Here is a 24102-nt window from a genome sequence, read left to right as displayed (position 1 = left end):
CTCACTCCAGGAGCAAACAGTCTTTCTGAGTTCAAAAACTCTGTGGCTAGTTGAAAAAACCCTGGACCAGCCAGTTAGTCATGTGACCAGCTGGTTTAACCAGTCCTGGCTTTTGTGGCTTTTATCACCTTAGCAGTCTCTGGAATGCTCTTACACCTTCAATGTCTGGTGATCAAAATCCATTGTGGGTTGAATGTGTCAGGGAATGGTCCTTTGTCTCAACAAGCACTGTCTGTTAGTATGCAAATGTTTTTCAGCTATGTGTTTGGCAGCCCTTGTAACAGGCCTTCTCCTCTTCCCAGCAAGTTTAAAATCAATGTTCATGTGACAAAATTAATATGCCTCATTCTTGGCAGGTGGGGCCTGCATGACGGTGCCTATTGTAATTGGCAATCTGCCCTTATTTTCTAATAGTTAACTCCATTTTGTTGTTTTTATTGATTTTTTTTTATCCTGTAGTCCTCTCCTCTTGTTTTTGGTGGGCATGCAACTTTACTGGCAATTACGATTACTAACCAACGCCTCTTTGATGCTTCCCTTCCCAGGTATTTCATCCTTCACAAATTGCCAAAACTGAAGTTCCTGGATGCAAGAAAAGTTACAAAAGAAGAATATGACGAAGCAGCAACTAGGGGTGCCTTCACGAAAGTGGTGAAACCCAAGGATGATCTGGTAAGGCATGCAATCTTTCTGTATTGCTGCACATGATCACGAATATATAAAACACATAAGATAAGCAGGAAAATTCCCTTTATATTGCTCTCTTAACATATAATTTACACTTTATTAATCTGGGAGTTTCTAAATGCTAATTGTATGCCTCTCTCTCTCTCTCTTTTATATATATATATATATATATATAATACAAATATGTGTGTGCATGTATTTGGCCTTTATTTAACTAATTCGTTCTTTTGTTTGTTCAACCAGTATAACTTTAAGTCATACTTATCTTTAAGGAAGCAGGCTTCTAGCTTCAACACCTCCATCCATCTAATGTACCTTCTCACTTTGTTGCCGTCTGTTTACATGTTTTTCTCCTTCTCAAAGCATTGATAGCCTGCACTTTGTGATCACTGATTTAAAAAAACTCCTGTAAAGTTGAAACCCTTAATCACATAAGGGAGTTTCTAATGACCAGATTTTGACCTCATTTCATTTGCGTAAGCATAGATCAAAGTGGACGGGGCCTGTCCGATTCTAGTAGTGTAGCAGGGTGTGACAGCACTTCACATCAAAATGACAGCTCAAGCGCAGGACAATCAAATTGCTCAATTATATCCTGGGCCTGTAATTATTCCTCTCTGTTTTTGCAAAGCCTGCATTTGTCATTCCATTGACATAATTTACCTTATGATCACCTCACTAACATTTTGGTTGCAACCATGGTTGAAGAGATATGGAGGCAGCTTCCTTTCTTTTTATTTTGAAATTGATGAGGTCTGATACAGCAGCCACAATAACCTCTGCAGGGCATGTATAGACTTTGTGTTTAATTGCCTTCATCATCCCGATTGTCTGCTGACCAAAAGTGCAGGTCACCAATTACTGCAGCTGTGGCCAGATCTGCAGATAATTGGACTTTTGTAGCAGACTTGATAGCATAATTGGATATTTTTGTTATTTGTTTTCAAGCCTTGTAGTTCTTCCTTCTGTGAGACATTATGGCATTTATGAGGTAAAAATATATTTATGGCAATCCTTGTTTTTGTAACAGTTGACAACAATCGTAGGTGAATATCCAATAGTCTGTGAACCAGAACTTGAACGGATATACTGAGGATTATGTGCATTTAGAGTCCAGTTACATTGCCACTCAATGAAAACACAGCAGCATAACCATGATTCAGGTTCCAGTCTAACTCCAGAACACAGTAATGAGAGCTCCCAGGAAAGCCATCTCATAATGCTTTACCTTAGCATGGTGTTGTGTATAACTGGTGTCAAGGGAGATGGCCAAAGTGTTTGGATGTTCATTGGTCTTTACAGATTTACTGTCAATTTTTCATGTTTGGTAAAAACTAGCATTCCCATCTAATTCCCAAACACAAGTATGGCCTTTGGGTGGGAAGGAGCGGCATAGAACAATAGCTGGTTTTCAGGAACACATTATGTCCTGTTTTGTCTCCTATTCCAAATTTCAGAATTGACTTCTACCGGACAGCTTCACAGATGATTCCATTTTTGCACTCAAAATATATTTTAAAATTGACCAACCATGAGCAATATTCAATGTATGTCAGTAAGTGTGCTTTCTTTAGACAGTCAACAAGAACTCTATTATATTGCTTGGCATTCTCCAATGGTATAACCACAACTTTAATAACTCCCTTCTACGCAACATGTATGATGTACACCAGTCATTAGAACTTGGTCCATAGAAGCATTGTTAGCTGTGTAAAAAGAATGGAATATAACATAAGAGAGGCCACAAGCCTAAGCTCATGTGACTTTTTGTAATGAGGCATTCCTAGTTTGTATCAATTAGAGACCAAAACCTTTACCTCAGAACCAAAGGGACAGGATGGATCATGAAGTTTATGTTAAATATTGGGTTATGATTGGCTTGATGCTGGCATTGTGCAATATGATCTCAGCACCATAGGTATTGCCTCAAATGGGTACCATTGTGTAATTCGACCAGGTGCAAATGCTGCACTCCCCAGTCGTATCCAAGAATATTGCTGATAATAAATGACAGTGGTTAATACTGATATTGTAGATGACATTACTGGGGTGTTCAAAAACAAATCCTACACTGAAGATATGACTATAACAATAGAATAGTTACAACGCAGAAGGTGTTGGCTCTCAACAAGAGCAACTCAGTTAGTCCCACTCCCCCGCCCTTTCCCCATAGCCCTGCAAATGTTTTCTCTTCCAGTGCTTATCCAATTCCCTTTTGAAAACCACGATTGAATCTGCCTCCACCACACTGTGAGGCAGTGCATTCCATATCCTAACCACTTGCTGCATAAAAAATGTTTTCCTCATGTCACCACTGGTTCTTTTGCCAATCACCTTAAATCAGTGTTCTCTGGTTCTCGGCCCTTCCACCAATGGGAACAGTTTATCTATCTACTCTGTCTAGTCCCCTCATGATTTTGAACACTTCCAAAACATCTCATCTCAACCTTCTCTTCTTAAGTAGAACAACCTCAGCTTCTCTGATCTATCCACATAACTGAAGTCACTCATCCCTGGAATCATTCTCATAAATATTTTCTGCACCCTTTCCAATGCCTTCACATCCTTCCTAAAGTGTGGTGCCCAGAATTGAAAACAATACTCCAGTTAAGGCCGAACCAGTGTTTTATCAAGTTTCAGCATAATTTCCTTGCTTTTGTACTCCATGCCTCAATTCATAATGCCCAGGATCCTCTATGCCTTTTTCACCATTTCTCAACCTGCCCTGCCATCTTCAATGATTTGTGTACTTATACCCCCAGGTCTCTCTGTTCCTGCACTTCCTTTAGAATTGTGCCCTTTATTTTATATTGCCTTTCCTTGTTGTTCTTGCCAAAATGTATCACTTCACACTTCTCCACATTAAATTTTGTCTGCCACGTGTCCGCCCATTCCACCAACCTGTCTATGTCCTCTTGAAGTCTATTACTTCTCGCAGTTCACAATACTTCCAATTTTTGTGTCATCTGCCAATTTTGAACTTGTACCTTGCACACCCAAGTCTAGGTCATTAATATATATCAAGAAAAGCAGTGGTCCTAGTAGCAACCCCTGGAGAACCCCACTATATACCTTCCTCCAGTGGGAAAAACAACCATTTACCACCACTACTCTGTTTCCTGTCACTCAGCCTACTTCGTATCCATGCTGCCACTGTCCCTTTTATTCCCTGGGCTTCAACTTTGTTGGCAAGTCCATTATGTGGCACTTTTTCAAATGCCTTTTGGAAGTCCATGTAGACTACATCAACTACATTACCCTCATCAGCCCTCTCTCTTACCTCATCAAAAAAACTCAATTGAATTAGTTAAATACGATTTGCCTTTAACAAATCTATGCTGTCTTTCCTTAATTAATTCATGCTTGTCCACATGACTGTTAATTTGGTCCCGGGTTATCATTTCTAAAAACTTTCCCACCACTGAGGTTAAATTGAGTGGCCTCTAATTGCTGGGGTTATCCTTAAACCCTTATTTGAACATGGATGTTAGCTTTGAAGTTCCCTAATCCACTGGAACCAGCCCCCCACCCCTATATCTAAGGAGGATTGGAAGGTTATGGCCAATGCCAGTACAATTTCCACCCTTACGTCCTTCAGCATCCTCTGATGCATCCCATCTGGTCTTGGTGACTTATCAACTTTAAGTACAGCCAGACTGTACTTCTTCTTTATCAATGTTTAGCCCATCCAGTATCGCAACTACCTCCTCTTTCACTATAACTTGGACAGCATCTTCTTCCTTGGTAAAGACAGATGTGAAGTACTCATGTAGTACCCTCTGTCACCTTGTTTTTATCCTCACCACATCTGCAGTAAGTGTCTGCAGGTCGGGGAGCTTCAGCTCAGAGTCAGTGAACTGGAGGCTGAGCTACAGACACTGAAATGCATCAGGGAAGGGAAAAGTTACCTGGACACTTTGTTCCAAAAGGCTGTCAAACCCCTTAGGATAGCGTCTTCTGATTTGGTCAGTGGTCAGGGACAGGAGGGCGTGACTGTGAGTGAGAAGGTAAGGGGATGGAGAAGGAAGAAGTAGAACAGCCTCAGTCCTTGCAATTGTCCAACAGGCTTGAGGTTTTATCAGCTTGAATGGATGAGAGCGAGGGCTGCAGGGTGGATGAGCAAACTGATGATGGCACCATGGTACAGGAAGCCATTCAAGCAGGAGGAGTAAATAGGAATGTAGTGGTAGTATAGTCAGGGGGATAGATAGCAGCCAAGAGCGAGAGTCCAGAAGGCTGTGTTGTTTGCCTGGTGCCAGGGTTCAGGACATCTGCTCAGGGCTGGAGAGGAACTTGCCATGGGAGGGGGAGGACCCAGTTGTCATGGTCCATGTGGGTGCCAACAACATAGATAGGACTAGGAAAGAGGTTCTATATAAGAAGTCTGAGCAGCTGGGGCTAAATTAAAAAGCAGAACCTCAAAGGTAATAACCTCTGGATTATTACCTGAGCCATGAGCAAATTGCTGTAGGGTAAATAAGATTAGAGAGTTAAAGATTGATGTGGGAGAAATGGGGTTTGATTCATGGGGGACTGACACCTATACTGGGGAAAGTGGGAGCTGTACCGTTGGGACGGTCTTCACCTGAACCGTGCTGGGACCAGTGTTCTGGCGAGTCATATAACCAGGGTGGTAGAGAGGGCTTTAAACTGAATAGTGGGGATGAGGAATCAAGTGAGGGAAGATGTGATCATTTAAATAGCAAGGAGAAGGCAAGAGAGCAATGTAGCTATAAGGGAACTGATAATCTGAGTGTGGCAGGAAGGGGCGTCAGCAGATAAGGCTAGCGGTTGTGAAAATAACAAAAAGATAGAATTAAAGGCACTCTGTCTGAATGCACACAGAATTCACAAGAAGGTAGATGAATTGACAGCACAAGTAGAAGTAAACAGGTATGATCTAATTGCCTTTATGGAGACGTGGCTGCAGGGTCACTAAGGCTAGGAACTGAATGTTCAAGGGAGTTGACATTTAGGAAGGATAGGCAAAAAGGAATTGGAAGTGGCGTAGAGCTATTCATAAAGGATGAGATCAGTCTGTTAGTGAGAGAGGATCTTAGATTGAAGGATCAAGTTGTAGAGTGAGGAAACAGCAAGGGGCAGCAAACATTGGTAGTTGTTTATAGGCCACCAAACAGTAGTGGTAATGCAGGGCATGATATAAATCAGGAAATGGGAGGTGCCTGTAACAAGGGTAATACAGTAATCATGGGGAACTTCAATCTACATATAGAGTGGGTAAACCTAATTAGCACTAATGTTGTGGAGGACGTATTCCTGGAATGTATACAGGATGGTTTTCTAGAACAGTATGCTGAGGAACCAACTAGAGAACAGGCTATTTCAGATCTGGTATTGTGCAATGAGAAAGGGCTAATTAATAATCTCATTGTAAAGGAGCCTCTAGGGAAAAGTGACCAGAGTATCACAGAATTTTACATGAAGTTTGAAAGTGATGTAGTTCAATCCAAAACTAGGGTCTTAAATCTGAACAAAGGAAACTATGAAGGTATGAGAGGCAAGATGGCTGTGGTATATTGGGAAACTACATTAAAAGGTATGATGGTAGACAGGCAATGGCGAGCATTTAAGGAATTAATACATGGTTTACAACAAATTAACATTCCTTTGAGGCACAAAAACCCAACAGGAAAGGTGATCCAACCATGGCTAGCGAGAAGTTAAAGTTTGTATCAGATCAAAAGATTTCTTATTAAAGGGACCATGGCATGGGTCAGAAAAGCTCACCAGTACTTCGATTTTTGAGTTAGCACAACAAAGGAATGGACAGGAGGCCTGGGAAAGCTGTTCCCCCCCCCACCCCCACCGCTCCCCCCACCCTCCCTCGACCCTGGTGTCTCAATCTTACCTGAAGGTCCTGAGGGGCTGCAGTGAGGTGAGCACTGCCAACGATGGGAGGAAGAAGCCAACCTTTCCAAACAAGCAGGAGTGGATGGAAGTGCCCGAGGAAGTCAGCAGCAGAAGTGTGCTCCCTCTAACCTGGAGACACCGCACCAAGAGGATATAGGACCTTAGGAGGGCATGACAGGTGAGTGACATAACACTTTCAGGTGCTAAGTAACACAGTCTGACTTGCCCGGCATTCTCCTGCACAGCATGCCTCAGGTCAACGCACTTGCAGCTCCATTCATTCTTCTTTCTCCAGGCATGTCACATATCCATCTGAGCAGCCAACACTCACTCTCAACCTATTGGCCTTGCAACCATGCATCACAGTTACCCTCCACAAATGTTGTCCTTTCCTCCTCTCCACACAAACCATTACAACCACTCAAACCTTTCTGCTTTATCTCCTTGCAGGAGAAAAGAGCAAACAACTCAGCAAGAAGCAGAGACCCGGGGATGGGTGGCGGCTGACCAGTGACAGGCACATTATCGGCCATTGGCAATTCGTACCCACCTGCTCCACTGTGCAGGAGGTTGTGTTCCAGGAGGCCGCAGATGTCAGCAGCAACCTGCTGTGAGAGCCTGAGCCTCCTGAGTCACTGGTGCTCAGACATGTCAAGAGAGCTGATACTCTGCCTATAGAACCTGTTGGGGATCTTGCCACATTCCTGCTGGATCTCGGTGTCCATCCCATCTGCCCTGTGGAGGGGCATGTGGCTGAGGGGAAGTCAGCTAGTGTTCCTGCTGCTGGAGAGGTTGGCGGTGGTGTGGCCTCTGCTCTTGATCCTCAGCGGAGGTGGAAGGTGAAACTGTGGAGCTACTCCCATGCTGTGTTGAAGGCAGGCAGCAGGGATGTACAGCTGAAGGTGACTAAAGTCCAGACTGATGAAGTGCCTTTCAACAAATTGGCAGTCACCTGTTGAACAGTGAAAACACTTGGTGAGAGAAGAAGTGCTTTGAACAGCAGTCTCTCAGTGGTCATAGCTGCTGCTCTTCAGTGCAGCTGATCAAAGCCTTCACAGCTTATCAGTTTTGCTGGAGAAGTTCTTCGCATTATGCACTCACCTTGGGAAACAGGTTCCCTGCTCGGAAATATAGGATTGAAACAGTTCATAATTGGCTTAACAACCTCAACCACTTCTTAATTATTTACCCAACAGATCAAAGGGGGGGGGGGGGGGGTCCTCGTTTTCCTTCAACCCCACCCCAGAGAAAGCCAGAAGAGGGTGGGATCACATTAGGATCCTAACCTGATGTCAATTCCTGGACTTTTCCACCTGGCATACTCCTGAACCTGCCTCCACCAGGCTGGGAAAATTCTGTCCATTAACTCAGTTTCTCTCTTCTCTGTATTTATTCTCAGATTAAAATGAGGGAGATCAATATCAGGGAACTTGTTTTGGTAAACTCTTTAACTCTCCAAAGGGAAATTGCACGTTTCTGTGCGTGAATTGTGAATAATTATGTCAAAAATAAATAACAATATTAGCATTCCAGGCAAAACATTGAAATAGTCACTGAAATTTTAAATATTTTGTGTCAATTTTTCTAGACTATTATTTGAATGTAAACATTTGATGCAATCATTCTGGCTATTTATAATATTCATTATTGTTATTCACTGTTGTGCGGCAAAAGTCACTTCAGAGTCGGGAGTGAGCTGAACTTAAAAAAAAACATTATTACCAGCATGGAGGGATGGCCTTCAGCATGCCAAAGTCTCAAACAAGTCATGGCTATGGCAGCATATTTATACAAAAACTTTATGTGGAACTAATACAGCTGATTACTCATATATCCATATTTGATTATCTTACTATTGTTTATGCACCTCTTTTCAACACTTTATAATACCAGTTTTCTTTGCAATTTCACCCTCCCTAATTCTATCTCTTAGAACAGTTAAACAAACCAAGGGCTCATGATGGAAAAGGTTCAGTCAAAGAAAAACAACTTCAGCTGTGTGAACCTTAGTAACCCTATTAACCCTTCATTTTCCACATCAGTCCCCTCCTGTAGGCCCTTGGAAAGATTATATCTGATCCAGGTGGGCACAATGTAAGCCATTTCTCCAGATTCACTGCTGGCAGAGTTGCCCAGGAATCCTACTGGACTACAGCAGGCATCAAATCCTAACAATTTGGAGTCCTCTTACAACTTCATCCGAATGATCCAGCTTGGTTTGGAATGCTACTGGTCAAATTAGAGAGCATAAATGTCATTCTGATTTCCCTTTTCTGTGCGTAACGCAAGGGTGGCCGCCACTAGGACATTTGCTTAATGGACATTGTAGCTGGGGCGTTCCCCTTAATGGACGCCATAACCAATTTTACCCATTGTATAATGTACCTTAAGCAACAACAAATATCAAAGCAAATGATCAGGACGAGTACTGATACAACAGCAGCAGCCATTCTGCCTATTTCCCACTAATTGTATTGCATACGGCCGGATGCAGCACTGGCGCTGCCAAGTCCCCCAGTACCTTCGCAGTTCCCTTGGTGGGGTACTGCGTCGGCATCCTATAACCACGTGTCTTTAGATAAAAGCATCTTACAACAGTACATCCTAGACGGTTGATAACATCAATACACAATTCTTAACAATATTGTCCTTCGAGTCCCGTCTCATATGTGAATGGGGCAAATTGGTCCATCCTGATCACACCTCGACTCCAGTGGTAAAATACAATGTTTGGATCATAATTTAGTCAGCACCCAAACTAGTGCTCTCCGAGTCCTGAGTTGTTGTTGTTGTACATCCCGGTTATATTTAACGACCCGTCTGAACTATTGCTAAACGTTATATTGGTCTGGCCTAAAGGTATTCCACAACTCCTTGATTCTTCAAAAAACATCTGTGAAAAAACATCCTACCACATCACCCTTCGCCTGATTGTAAAATATTGTAATATGAACATACAAATTAGGAGCAGGAGTAGGTCACTTGGCCCTTCGAGCCTGCTCCACCATTCAGTAAGTTCAAGGCTGAACTGATTACTCCACATTTCCACCTACTCCCAATAACCTTCCACCCTCCTGCTTATCAAGAATCTATCTACCTCTGCCTTAAAAATATTCAAAGACTCTGCTTCCGCCACCTTTTGAGGAAGAGAATGTTAAAGACTCTCAACCCTCAGAGAAAAATTTCTCCTCATTTCTGTCTTAAATGGGCGATCCCTTATTTTTAAACAGTGAGCCCTAGTTCTAGATTCTCTCACAAGGGAAAACATCCTTTCCACACCCACCCTGTCAAGACCCCTCAGGATTTTATATGTTTCAATTAAGTCGCCTCTTACTCTTCTAAATTTCAGCGGATGCAAGCCTAGCTTGTGCAATCTTTCCTCGTAAGACAGCCCGCCCATTACAGCTATTAGTCTAGTAAACCTTCTCTGTACTGCTTCCAACGCATTTACATCCTTCCTTAAATAAGGAGACCAGTACTGTACACAGTACTCCAGATGTGGTCTTACCAATGCCCTATATAGCTGAAGCATACCTCCCTACTTTTGTATTCAATTCCCCTCGCGATAAACGATAACATTCTATTAGCTTTCCTAATTACGTGCTGTACCTGCATACTAACCTTTTGCGATCCATGCACTGGGACATCCAGATCCCTCTGCATCTCAGAGCTCTGCAATCCCTCACCATTTAGATAATATGCTTCTTTTTTATTCTTCCTGCCTAAGTGGACAATTTCACACTTTCCCACATGATACTCCATTTGCCAGGTCTTTTGCCCACTCACTTAACCTATCTATATCCCTTTGTAGTCTCCTTATGTCCTCTTCACAACTTACTTTCCTACCTATCTTTGTGTCATCAGCAAATTTAGCAACCATACCTTCGGTCCCTTCATCTAAGTCATTTATCTAAATTGTAAAAAGTTGAGGCCCCAGCACAGATCCCTGTGGCACACCACCTGTTTATATCTTGCCAACCAGAAAATGACCCAATTATGCCTACTCTTTGTTTCCTGTTAGCTTGCCAATCTTCTATCCATGCCAAAAAGTTACCCACTGCACCGTGAGCTTTTATTTTCTGCAATAACCTTTGATGTGGTACCTTATCAAATGCCTTCTGGAAATCTAAGTACAATACATCCACTGGTTCCCCTATATCCGCAGCACATGTAACTCCCTCAAAGAACTCCAATAAATTGGTGCAGCATGATTTCCCTTTCACAAAACCATGTTGACTCTGTCTGATCACTTGAATTTTTCTAAATGCCCTGCTATAACGTCTTTAATAATAGCTTCTAACATTTTCCCTAAGACAGATATTAAGCTAACTGGCCTGTAGTTTCCTGCTTTCTTTATCCCTCCCTTTTTGAATAAAGTATTTACATTCTCTATTTTCCAATCTAATGGCGCCTTCCCCGAATCTAGGAATTTTGGAAAATTAAAACTAACACATCAACTATCCAACTAGCTACTTCTTTTAACACCCTAATGAAGTCCATCAGGACCTGGGACTTGTCAGCCCACAGCTCCGACAATTTGTTCAGTACCACTTCCCTGGTGATTGTAATTTTCTTGAGTTCCTCCCTCCTTTCCATTTCCAGATTTACAGCTAATACTGGGATATTACTTGTATCCTCAATAGTGGAGACCGATGCAAAGTATCTGTTCAATTCATCTGCCATCTCCTTATTATCCATTATTAATTCCCCAGACTCATTTTCTATGGGACCAACGCTCACTTTGTTAACTCTTTTCTTTTTGAAATATCTATAGAAACTCTTACTATCTGTCTTTATATTTCTAGCTAGCTTTCTCTCGTACTCTGATTTTACCTTCCTTATCAATCTTTTAGTCCTTCTTTGCTGTTTTTTATATTCTGTCCAATCTACTGACCTACCACCCATCTTTGCGCAATTATAGGCTTTTTCTTTAAGTTTGATACTATCTTTAACTGTTTTAGTTAACCATGGATGGCGGGTCCCACCCTTGGAATTTTTTTTCTCATTGAAATGTATCTATTCTGTGTATTCTGAAATATCCCTTTAAATGTCTGCCACTGCATCTCTCTTGACCTGTCCCTTCACCTGATTTGCCAGTTCACTTTAGCTAGCTCTGCTTTCATGCCCTCATAATTGGCCTTATTTAAGTTTAAAATACTAGTCTTGGACCCACTCTTCTCTCCCTCAAACTGAATGTAAAATTCAATCATATTATGATCACTGCTAACAAGGGGTGCCTTAACTATGAGGTCATTAATCCTATCTCGTTGCACAATACCAGGTCTAGTATAGCCTCTGGTTGGCTCCAGAACATATTGTTCCAAGAAATTATCCCAAAAACATTCTATGTACTCATCTAGGCTACCTCTGCCCATCTGATTATATGTAGGTTAAAATCCCTCATAATTATCGCTGTACCTTTCTGACTAGTTTCCATTATTTCTTCCTTTATACCGTGTCCAACAGTGTGGTTAATGTTAGGGGGCCTGTACACCACTCCCACAAGTGACTTCTTGCCTTTATGATTTCTTATCTCGACCCAAACTGTTTCTACATCCTGGTCTCCTGAACTTAGGTCATCCCTCTCTATTGCACTAATACCATCATTAATTAACAGAGCTACCCCTCCACCTTTTCCTAGCTTCCTGTCCTTCCTAAATGCCATGCACCCTTCAATATTCAGATCCCAATCTATGTCGTCCTGCAGCCATGTCTCTTTAATGGCTATCAGATCGTGCTTATTTATTTCTATTTGCGCTCTCAGTTCATCTGTTTTCTTTCGAATGCCACGTGCATTCAGATACAGAGCCTTTAGTTTTGTCCTTTTATTATTTTTGTAACCTCTAGTCTTATCTGTTGATTTATTCTTAGATTTGTACGCTCTGTCCCTTCCTGTCACAGTCTGTTTATCATTTTCCATATCAATACCTTTCTCTCTTGCCTTGTCTCTACTTCTTGATTTACCTTATCTTCCCAAATTTGATCCCTTACCCCCACTATTCAGTTTCAAACCCTCTCTGCTAGAACACTGGCCCAGCACGGTTCAGGTGTAGACAGTCCCAACGGTCCAGCTACCACTTTCCCCAGTACTGGTGCCAGTGCCACACAAACCGGAACCCACTTCTACCACATCAGTCTTTGAGCCGCGCATTAATTTCTCTAATCTTATTTTCCCTATGCCAGTTGGCACGTGGCTCAGGTAATAATCCAGAGATTATTACCTTTGAGGTTCTGCTTCTTAATTTGGTGCCTAGTTCCTCATATTGACTATGCAGAACCTCTTTCCTTGTCCTGCCTATGTCGTTGGTACCTACACAGATCACGATGACTGGATCCTCCCCCTCTCACAATAAGTTCCTCTCCAGACCTGAGCAGATGTCCCGAACCCTGGCACCGGGCAGGCAACACAGCCATCTGGACTCTCACTCTTTGCTGCAGAGAACTGTGTCGATCCCCCTAACTATACTGTCCCCTGCTACCACTACAGTCCTTTTTTTTTCGCTGCACTTGAAGGGCTTCCTGTACCACAGTGCCATGGTCAGGTTGCACATCCACCCTGCAGCCCCCACTCTCATCCAAACAAGCTGAAAGAACTTCAAACCTGTTGGACAATCACAAAGGCTGAGGCTCCTGCACTCCTGCCCTCTGGGTCCCCTTACCTGCCTCAGCTGCAGCCACACACTCCTGTCCCTGACCACTGACCAAATCAGAAGACCCTATCCTAAGGGGTGTGACCGCCTCCTGGTACAAAATGCCCAGGTAACTTTCCCTGTCCCTGATGTGTAGCAGTGTCTGCAGCTTGGACTCCAGTTCAGTGACTCTGAGCCGAAGCTCTTTGAGCCACAAAAACGTACTGCAGACGTGATTGCCCTGGATCACACTGGCATCCAGGAGCTCCTACTACTTAATTATAAATTTTGCATTTATTTCATTTCATCTTAGTTTGTTCAGTTTGCTTACCCACTGTTTTTGTTTTCAGGTTTGCACTTGCTGCTGTTCAATATTCAGTGCATTAATACCTAATCTGTACTAATGCTTTGTCTTTCAACACACCATTAACATATTGTTTGCCTTTGCTCCATGACCTTTTGGTCAGCTATGTGGCCTGGTCCAATCTACACCTCCTTTGTTATCTCTTGCCCCACCCCCACCTCACTTGCTTATAACCTGTGACTTTTCTATTATTTGTCAGTTCCGAAGAAGGGTCACTGACCTGAAACGTTAACTCTGCTTCTCTTTTCACAGATGCTGCCAGACCTGCTGAGTGGTTCTAGCATTTCTTGTTTTTATTTCAGATTTCCAGCATCCGCAGTATTTTGCTTTTATACTACTTAATTATTCTACTTAACTACTTAACTTATTCTACTTAACTAACTACTTAATTATTTTATTCAATTATTTATTTTATTTTCCTTTTATTAATATATTTTATTAAGTTTACCACTTTACTGTTTTAAATGTTAGGATTAAAATGGACCTTAATCACTTACCAGATACTCACCAAACAGGTAGCTTCTTCCCAAACCAATCACCTACCTGCTTGCCTGTGATGTTTGATGCTATGTTTGACGTACATTAAATTAAATTAAAAGCTTGCCTGTATACTTGCTCCGGCGGCTCTGTTTCCCTACTCTCTCTGTTGATTGTGACGTCACTCTGATGTCACTTTTCGATTTTTTCCCTGCTCCGCTCCTGCTGCTCCCGCCGTGCTCCTCTCTCTCGCTCTGTCTCCGGTCTCCGACTCTGGTCTTTTGGCATGCTTTTTAAACCTCTGCTCCCTCTGTGCTCCTCTCTCTCGCTCTGTCTCTGGTCTTGTCACACCCCGGGTTCGGTAGACAGACTGTCATGCCGGGCCTTTGCATGGTGATCGCTGGGCTGTTCGCCAGGTCTGAATCTGGTAGGCATATTACTTGGGTCGTGTGGGTACTTGGGGTGATTTTATCTGAGATCTACACATTAGGTTTCTTTATCCATTCTCCTTTACCTCCTTTAGGCAGTTGTACGTACTGTTTTCTTGTTGATGTGCACAGTCGGCACCTCCCATGCTGCTGCAGTTGCCAGGAGGGTGATCACCATCATTGCTGTCCACCAGGCTGCCATTGCTCTAGTGGTTTACCTGAAATTAAATAATTAAGTGATCTGCTGCTGGCTGTCGTGTTGGCAGAAGCAGAATGTGAGTCATATACCTTAACCTGAGACCAATGTTTCCACCTGCTTTCCTCCCAGCAATTTTTATATATATTTGTCCATGGGCTGTGGGCGTCACTGGCTAGGCCAGCATTTATTGCCCTTGAGAAGGTGGTGGTGAGCTGCCTTCTTGAACCACTACAGTCCATGTGAGGTAGGTACACCAACAGTGCTTTTAGGAAGGGAGTTCCAAGATTTTGACCTAGTGACAGTGAAGGAACAGCGATATAGTTCCAAGTCAGGATGGTGTGTGACTTGGAGGGGAACTTGCAGGTGGTGGTGTTCCCAGGCATCTGCTACCCTTGTCCTTCTAGGTGGTAGAGATCGCTGGTTTGGAAGGTGCTGTCAAAGGAGTCTTGGTGCGTTGCTGCAGTGCATCTTGTAGATGGACACACTGCTGCCACAGTGCATCAGTGGTGGGGAGAGTGAATGTTCGTGGATGGGGTGCCAATCAAGCGGGCTGCTTTGTCCTGGATGTTGTTGTGCTTCTTGAGTGTTGTTGGAGCTGCACCCATCCGGGCAAGTGGACAGTGCTGATGGCTTTCCTGTTGGCAGAAACAGAATGTTAGTCATATACTTTAACCTGAGACCAATGTTTCCACCTGCTTTCCTCCTGGCATGTCCAAACATACACATGTCACTGTTCATCAGGGGTGCCAGTCCTGGTTTAGATGGCACTACCTGTACCATTACTCTGTCTCCTACCTCAGGGAGCTCAGGCACCTTATCCTTGAGTCCCTGTCTATCCCTGTCAGTGGCCTCTTGATGCTGTTTCACTTCTGCTTTCATACCTCGGAGCTGCTTGCACAGTTCCCTCACATGGCATGTAATACTATCTTTTAGTGGTTCCCGTTTCACCATTCCCCCTTACGATTCCCTGATGGAGTCTGATAGCCCTTCTCGTCATTAATTCATGAGGGGTTAGACCTAATGTTCGGTTAGGAGTGGCCCATAGCCTCATCAGCACTACTGGGAATACATCTATCCAATTTCTACCTGTACACGCAATTGTTTTTGAGATAGCAATTTTTAAAGCTCGATTCATATGCTCTACCATTCCCGAGCTCCGGGAGTGGTAGGGTATGTGAAATCTTTGTTTTACTGCCAGCAGTTTGCATGCGGTTTTCAGAACCTTGTCTGTAAAATGGATTCCTTGGTGAGAATCTATTAGCAGGGGAACTCCACACCGTGGTACCATTTCTTTTGCCAGAATCCTGGCAGCCGTGTCTGCAGCTTAGTTCTGTGTTGGAAATGCTTCCACCCACCTAGTAAAATGATCTGTTATTGCCAGACAATAAGTTTTCCCTCTGCTCTTAGGCAGAGGTTGTGTAAAATCAATTTGTAGATTTTCCCAAGCACCTCTTGGTCTACGTTGGTCTCCCATATGCACCTTTATGCCTTTCTTAACCATTCAAGGATAATTCTTTGGCTGTTGCTGAGCTTTCGGATTTACATAGGTAATACCCCTTTGACTACTTTATTTCAATGCCATTACATCTCGTGGTCTCTTATCTCATTGCGAGACAAATTTACATTTTGTTCGTACAGAAGCTGTTTTCACTGTCTGCTCTCAAGGTCTCACCCTTTTACTGCAAGTAAGCATTTTAAAACTTGACAATCTCCCAGAATCCTTCTACCTTGACATCTTGGCTGTACTGTGCCCCATTTCCTAAGTTTACCTACTTTACCATCCTATAAAGAAGAGTTCTAATAAAGGTTAATGTTATTTATAATAGCTAGATTTTAACAATTAGTATTCTGGATTGTTACTTTTTATAACGTAATGATCTTGCAGTTCCTCCGGTTGAGGGGAAAATATCCTTATCAATCTATCATTAACTATTCTACTATTTTTGAGAAAAACCACGAGCTCTAAGCTTTGTTTCTTGTCGCACAAGGCGCCTCAAATAGCAAAGCATGCAGAGTCCTACTATTAATTCTGTGGCCTGGGTTAGTATCATAAATATGGACAGAGTCTGGAGTCATGGGTGTTGTCCTACATCATATACAGTCTCCCACCATTGGGGTCGCTTGGCCATTGCATTCTACGGTCATTGTTCTGCATTATTTTTAGTAAGTGTTTCTGTGAGGATCCTGTCGATAATTATTGCTAAGTATTATTTTTCTAGCCCTTCAACTGTCTCTCTGAAGTTTACTCCATTTGACCATTACCAATGTGTTTAATTTATCATGATTATTGTAAAGTCATTTTTCTCTATAGAGTATGTGTCAATGCCTTGATAATTTAAAATGTTGTCTCACTCTCCTGGACACATTAACCATTTCATGCCATGTTGTTGGTCAAGTTGCTATACATGTCTGAGACCTGTTCTTCAGCGCATTTCACCATGCATTTTGCATGTTAGTTTCTTCACATGTAACAAATCACACCTGTACTCTTACCAAGTATCCCAATATCATGCCACACTCAGGTGATCAAAAAAAAGGTGGGTCTGATGTCTGTCTGAGATCTTTGGTTTAAGCAACCCCCCCCCCCCCCCCCCACCCCGCATGGTCCTGATGTCTCAGGTAGTGGTATCAAATGTGTTTCTCTTGTTAAAAAAAGAACTCATAGGCAAAGATACAAATATCTCCAAGAGAAAGCTATCAAATTACCAGTCTTATCTACACTTTCGTGACCTCCACTGGAAAGTTCTGGACTTCTTGGAAATTCTGCACCATATTAATTTAACGGTTTGAGTTCTAATTTTACCATTGTTTGTCCCAAAGTTTCTTTTATTAGCTCTTGCATCTGTCAGATCTTGCTTCCAATTCCCATTAATTATAATTCTCTTTCATTTGTGAGTCCTGGAGAAACTTTACAGTCCAATATTCATAATATCTTTAAAACAGAAGTCAAACATTTCCATTTGATTTTGGGAATTATCATATTTTGTTTGTTTGTTCTTTATCTTAGATGGCATTTTAGTTTCTTAAGGCGAACTGACCTGAAGTTACTTTTAATAATTTAAACTTAATTCAGACCAATGCTTATTAACTACACACAGAACAGAATAGCACATACTTTTTTAAAAAAAAGAAAAGATAAATTACATAATTTTTCATGTTCTTTGTTCAGGCGCCTTTTCAGATGACTGTAATAAAACCAAAAAACTAAAGAAAAGGTTATTTAACATTTTTACAACACCAGCCTCTTAAAGAAACTTTAAAGAGACAGAATCCTTCCCATATCTCCTTTATTTATCCTTCTCTCCCTTAAACCAATTTCCATTTCCAATTCCTAACGTTGGCCACTTTAAACTGCAAAGAGGCAATTGCAGATTTTAAAGCAAAGTGTTTTAAAACTTCAAATTGGATTTCTGCCAGGCATCTTCAAGCCTTTAAGGCTAAAGCTTATCTCTTTAAAAAATTGTTCATCACCTTTTCACAATTGCAAAACCAACTTTTAAAATCAAAATAAAACATTAGATCAGCATCTTTAATTTAAAATATAATTCAATTTGTGCACCCGGAAATGGGGGAGAAAATCTTGAATTGAAATGAACACACTCTTCAATCACATTCACACTTTTTAATTCCAAACAACTTAGAAATATTGATTCCTGTGATGGGTTATGAATTCAAAGTAACAAAAATCTGCATTAAATTCCCACTCAAACCAAAACATGACTCAGGGTTCCCACAGAAATATATACATGCAAAAATGGAACAAGTACAGATTCATACTTTCAACATTAAAGCCAGACTACAAAGGGTTTGACTGTTAGCTCTACAGAACGCAAGCTACACAGATAAGGACACTAATTCATGGAAGCTTCGAACATTCATACAGGCTCAAACAAAAGACACAGTAACTTTCTTTTACTCACTCTAAATTTCACTAAAATGTTCTTGTTTAAGTTGTCCCTCTTTCTTCAACCTGATACCTCTCTTTCCCATTCCAGCTCTCTGCCTTCTAACACTTGTAACCTGTCTCTTTTCCTGGGTCCTCGACCCTATGCACGAGGCCTTTCACCTTTGGGAACACCCACTAAGCATTCCCACCATGACCAGTCCGTCGGTCGGGGTGTCTAAACACAATTCGTGAGGATCTTCACCTCAGAGGAGTACCCGCTAAGCCTCCCCCCTCCAGCCAGTCCGTCAGCTGTCGGCGATCTAGATACAACGCTGTCTCCTTACCCTTTTCCCTCATTCAGTCGCTCTGACCCTGTTCAAATGTTCGTGATCCCTGAGGTCCCGAGGAGGCCCCAGTGGTTAGTCAGACCTTACTAAATGTGGGGTGGTATTAAATAAAATGTATTCACCCTCTGGTGTCTGTTGTCCGTGGGGACTCTCCGTTAGTCGGGACTGTCAGTGGATCCTGCTGCCTACGCCAAGTTGTTGTGGGAAGAAAGCCGCTTCAGAGTCGGGAGTGAGCTTAACTTAGAAAAATCTTTCTTGCCAGCTTGCAAGGGAGAGCCTTCAATATGCCAAAGTGTCTCAAACAAGTCATGGTTACAGCACAGATATTTATACAATAACTTTATGCAAAACTAATACAGCTGGTTACTCATATATCCATATTTGGTTGTCTTACTATTGCTGATACACTTCTTTTCAACACATTATATTACTAGTTTTCTTTGTAATTTCACCCTCCCTAATTCTATCACTTAGAACAGATAAACAGACCAAGGCCTCATGATGGAAAAAGTTCAGTAAAAGAAAAACAACTTTGGCTGTGTGAACCTTAGTAACCCTATTAACCCTTCATTTTCCACATCATTCACCATCAGTGATCAAAATCAGCATAATATCAATAGAAAATAAAAGGTCTCACTAAAAAGAATTGAAGGATATTTTTCAGATATGATCATAGCCAAAATGATCATTGTTAATGACTGGTATAGGTAAGTGCAATGGAAAAAAAATAATTGCAGATATATTTTAGTATCTAACCCAGGAGTTACATGTCATAATATTATGTGTAATTGAATATCATCTGAAAAAAAGATGGAAACGCGACCTATGGGACATAAAATGGATAGATTATTTTCAAACATCTTGAAATATCATTTTCTGAAGTGCATTCAATATCAATTGCAGCTTTTAAATTTGACTCATGAATTAGCTTGGCAGCTAAATATCTAACGATATGAACTTAGGGTTGCTAGATATTCAAACAGTCGTGTATTTGGGCTATGCTACAGAGTGAAGTTTTATTGTATGATTTTAATAAAAACTGGTACTGTTGTAACCTCAATATGATGTGGACTTTATTGTGGTCAAGAAAGCATCGTTAAACATTCAAACTTAAAAAGCAATCACTTCAATAATAGCAAAGATGGCAGTACTTGCCTATATACTATGATTGCTTTTCCCAGACTCGTACACACTATAACTGTGAAGTGTAGGGTGATGCTAGAACAGGAGTATAACTCCCTTTTGTTTTTACCTGAAAGATTATCTAATTTTTATGCATACATGCGATGCATAACATGGATCTATTTAAAAGCATGTTTAATTTATAGAGAATAATCTGAATATCCTTCAAAGTACTGCTTTCTCCAGTTGTTAGTACTGCTTGCAATGACATGAAAAACACAAGTCTACACCAGTGACCTTTTAGTTTTATTTCCATCGCATGAATAGTATTTTTATTAGTCAAAAATGTCATAAAACTTTCAGAACATAATATTCTAGTGCCTGTGTACAGATCAACAATTGAGGTTGATACCAGACAAAAAAGATTGCTGTCTTTATATGAATGAAAATGTATGAGCTCTCACAAAATAAGGGCTGCTTTCCCTATGCAAGCAGATGACACATTGTCAGCATTGTACAGACCACATTTGATTGTTTTATGATTAGTTAATTGGCCTAGCTAAATGTGCCAGTTAGTGTCAACTTTCTTGTGTTTGAAGGGGTTTGCGTTGGTTCCTTCTCCTGATTAACACGAAAGTGTGTATGCATGTGCGAATAGAAGCAGGCTGAACTGCAGTGCCTTCAGTGGTTGAATAACCTGCTTACATGTTATGATGCATTCATGAAGAGTGATCATTTGGCAAACTACAGTATACATCTGGGCCTTAAGCAGTGCAGTGAGGAAATTGGGAAGGAAAATATGGGAGCGATTTTAATCATTGTCTGAAGCAGATTTGTTACGATATGTGTCTTTAATATAACTGCAGCATGGATTTCCTGTTCTTTGTAAATTATTTTCTCCTTTGTGGATTTTTTGAAACTCATTTTCTCTACTCCTCTGCTGAAGTCAGGGATTCATGTTGGGGTATGATTGTTTTATTTAAATCTGTTTCATGGGATGTGAATGTCGCTCTAAAGGTCAGAAATTGTTGCCATTCCCTAATTGCCCTTGCAAAGGTGGTGGTGAGCTGCCTTCTTGAACCGCTGCAGTCCATCTGGTGTGGGTACATCCACAGTGCTATTAGGGAGGGAATTCCAGGATTTTCATCCAGCATCAGTGAAGGAATGATGATATAGTTGCAAGTTAGGATGGTGTGTGGCTTGGAGGGGAACTTGCAGGTTGTGGTGTTCCCATACGTCTGCTGCCCTTGTTCTTCTAGGTGGAAGAGGTTGTGGGTTTGGAAGGTGCCGTCAAAGGAGATGTGGTGAGTTTCTGCAGTCCATCTTGTAGGTGGTACACACTGCTGCCAGTGTGCATGGTGGTGGAGGGAGTAAATGTTTAAGGTGGTGAATGGGCTGCCAATCAAGTGGGCTGCTTTGTCCTGGATGATGTCAAGCCTCCTGAGTGTTGGAACTGCACTCATCCAAGCAAGTGTAGAGTATTCCACCACACTCCTGACTTGTGCCTTGTAAATGGTGGACAGGCTTTGGGGAATCAGGAGGTGAGTTATGCAGCAGAGAATTCCCAGCCTCTGACCTGCTCCTGCAGCCACAGTATTTATGTGGCTGCTCCCGTTCAGTTTCTGGACAATGGTGACCCGCAGGATGTTGCTGGTGGGATTCAGCAATGGTAATGCTGTTGAATGTCAGGAGGAGATGGTTAGATTCTCTCTTGTTGGAGATGCTCATTGCCTGGCACTTGCATGGCATGAATGTTACTTGCCACTTATTAGACCATGACTGAACGTTGTCCAGGACTTGCTGCATGTGGACACGGGCTGCTTCATTATCTGAGGACTTGTGAATGGTACTGAACATTGTGCAATCATTAGCAAACATCCCCGCTTCTAACCTTATGATGGAGGGAAGGTCATTGATGAAGCAGCTGAAGATGGTTGGGCCTAAGACACTACCCTGAGGAACTCCTGCAGCAATGTCCTCGGACTTAGATGATTGGCCACCAACAACCACAACCATCTTCCTTTGTGCCAGTTTTCCCCCTGATTCCTATTGACTTCAATTTTGATAGGGCTCCTTGATGCCACATTCAGTCAAATGCTGCCTTGATATCAAGGTTAATCACTCTCATCTCACCTCTTGAGTTCAGCTCTTTTGTCTATGTTTGGACCAAGGCTGCAATTAGGTCAGGAGCTGAGTGGCCCTGGTGGAACCCACACTGAGCATCGGTGAGCAGGTTATTGCTGTTTAAGTGGGGCTTGATAGCACTGTCGACAACACCTTCTGTCACTTTGCTGATGATCAGGAGTAATTAAAAAGCAACAATATTCCAAAGTACAGGTTAATTTATATTTGAAATGTCTACAATGGAAGAACTCTTGAAAACATGGTGATCAGGAGCAGCAAGATGTGGATTTATGCGTCACAATTTCCCAAATGGTAAATTCCCAGTTTGAGTTCTGTCATTCAGCATCATAAGCAAGCAGAAGCTAGTTGTTTCCCAAAATGGAACGATGGAAAATTGATAAATGAGTCTTGGATGCTATATTTATTTTTGCTATGAGATTAAATGCTGCACATCCATTTTTTTTTCAATGTTCAGAGAGACAATGGAGATATTTTTGAACATTACAATAGTGACTACACTTCAAATATACTCCCTTGACTTTGTAGTACTTTGGAAGCACTTGGCTGTAAAAAGTGCTAAATAAATGCAAGTTCTTTCTTAACTTTTCATAAAAATGAAGGAAGTATTAATCCTTTTTCAAATGTTCCAATACTTTATTGCAAGAAGGTTTCAGCTTTGGTGGGAAAAAAAAACACTGTTTTAAAATGACTATGCTCCACATGTGGGTTATAAAGCAGTCCTAAATGGCACTAACCTAGAAAATGGATTATCAGCCAGGATTCCTATTCCTGATTTCTGTTCATTGATTTTCACTGGAAAGTGTGTATGTGTGTGTGCTGAATGGAGAATGAGAATCATAGCTGTCCTCAACCAAAATATTTCAGTGCTCGGGAAACACACACAGCACTTCCTCTGAGTTTAGCATTAATGTCAGTAGTTTAGTTTTTTGAGCCCAATTTGGTCCAGTGAACTTGCACAAATGCAATGAATGTATTACTTTAATCACATTTCAAAAATTTGCCAGGACAATTGTCATCGTGCGTTGTATCAAGCTTAAAATATATTTATAATTTATTGGCAGAACTGAAGCAATTACACATCTGGGTGAACTTTTATAAGAATCAAGACCTCAGATAAAGTTTTTACTACACTGAAGCTGATTGTGACTTGGAGATTTCTACAGAAATTAACTTTCAAAAGCTCCTGTGCCCAAACCAAGATACGCTGTTTTAGCTTATACACTGATATTGTCCAGGCACTCTATAAGCAGTCTGTAAGTTTAAGCTCCATCCTCAGCATCGTTATTGATGTCACCACTGCATCACCTGTAGCCTTGTGGTTGTTACAACTGGGCGAGGAAGGGGTCTCAGGCTTCCCTCTTGCCCCTTTCCTGTTTTGGCCATAACAGGGTTTAACTTTTAAACCACAGTGTTTTTAGCTTAACACCTCAGTAAGTCCTCGCTCACTGCTCTCTAATTGTAATTGTAAATGAACCAACAAGACAGGTTTTCTCAGGTTTAAACAAGAAAGATGTAAGTTTATTAGCTTTATCACTGTAAGTCGGTTAAAATTACTAAACTACGCGACACAACCATGCTAGCATGCATACGAGATAAACACACACAAATATATATAGAGGGGAAGAAAGAATTATAAGGGGAGCTTTAGGTAGGGTTGGCAATAAATAGAATTCAGTTATTGTCTTTCGGGCTTGATGTAAAGGCCTTGGTTGGAGTTGAGGTCTTACAGTTCTCGCTGGGGCCTAGTGCACACTTTCAAAGTTGCTTCTCAGGCACCAGAAAGCTGAAGAGGTCCTCTGTCTTGAGGCTTAAGCTGCTTCTGTGGGTCCCTGGGACTTTGCTTGAGAGAGGGAGAGACCTTCCTTCTCTTTTTTGTCTTCAAATTGCAGTCTGCTCAAACCTTTCTTTGAGGCACAATTCAAACAGTTCCTAGTCTGGCCAGCAGGT

At 41.7% G+C, this 24102-nt stretch overlaps 1 protein-coding gene across 4 annotated transcripts in view; it reads left to right on the top strand.

Moving 5' to 3' along the window:
- The window catches only part of lrmda (leucine rich melanocyte differentiation associated), a 1191210-nt gene that overhangs the window by 832878 nt on the left and 334230 nt on the right, over nt 1-24102 (top strand). For all 4 annotated transcript variants that reach the window (XR_010970929.1, XM_068020592.1, XM_068020594.1 and 1 more), the window contains exon 5: nt 546-672. Coding sequence is in view for 3 of the 4 variants with exons in the window: in XM_068020592.1 (XP_067876693.1) it covers nt 546-672 (127 nt within the window). In the remaining variant the exon portion in view is untranslated. The remainder of the gene's footprint in view (nt 1-545; nt 673-24102) is intronic.

The sequence above is a fragment of the Heterodontus francisci genome, chromosome 42, assembly GCF_036365525.1.
Source record: "Heterodontus francisci isolate sHetFra1 chromosome 42, sHetFra1.hap1, whole genome shotgun sequence".
NCBI classification, from domain to species: Eukaryota; Metazoa; Chordata; class Chondrichthyes; order Heterodontiformes; family Heterodontidae; genus Heterodontus; species Heterodontus francisci.
Note: the sequence above shows the minus strand (reverse complement) of the source record. Positions and strands in the feature narration are given on the sequence as shown.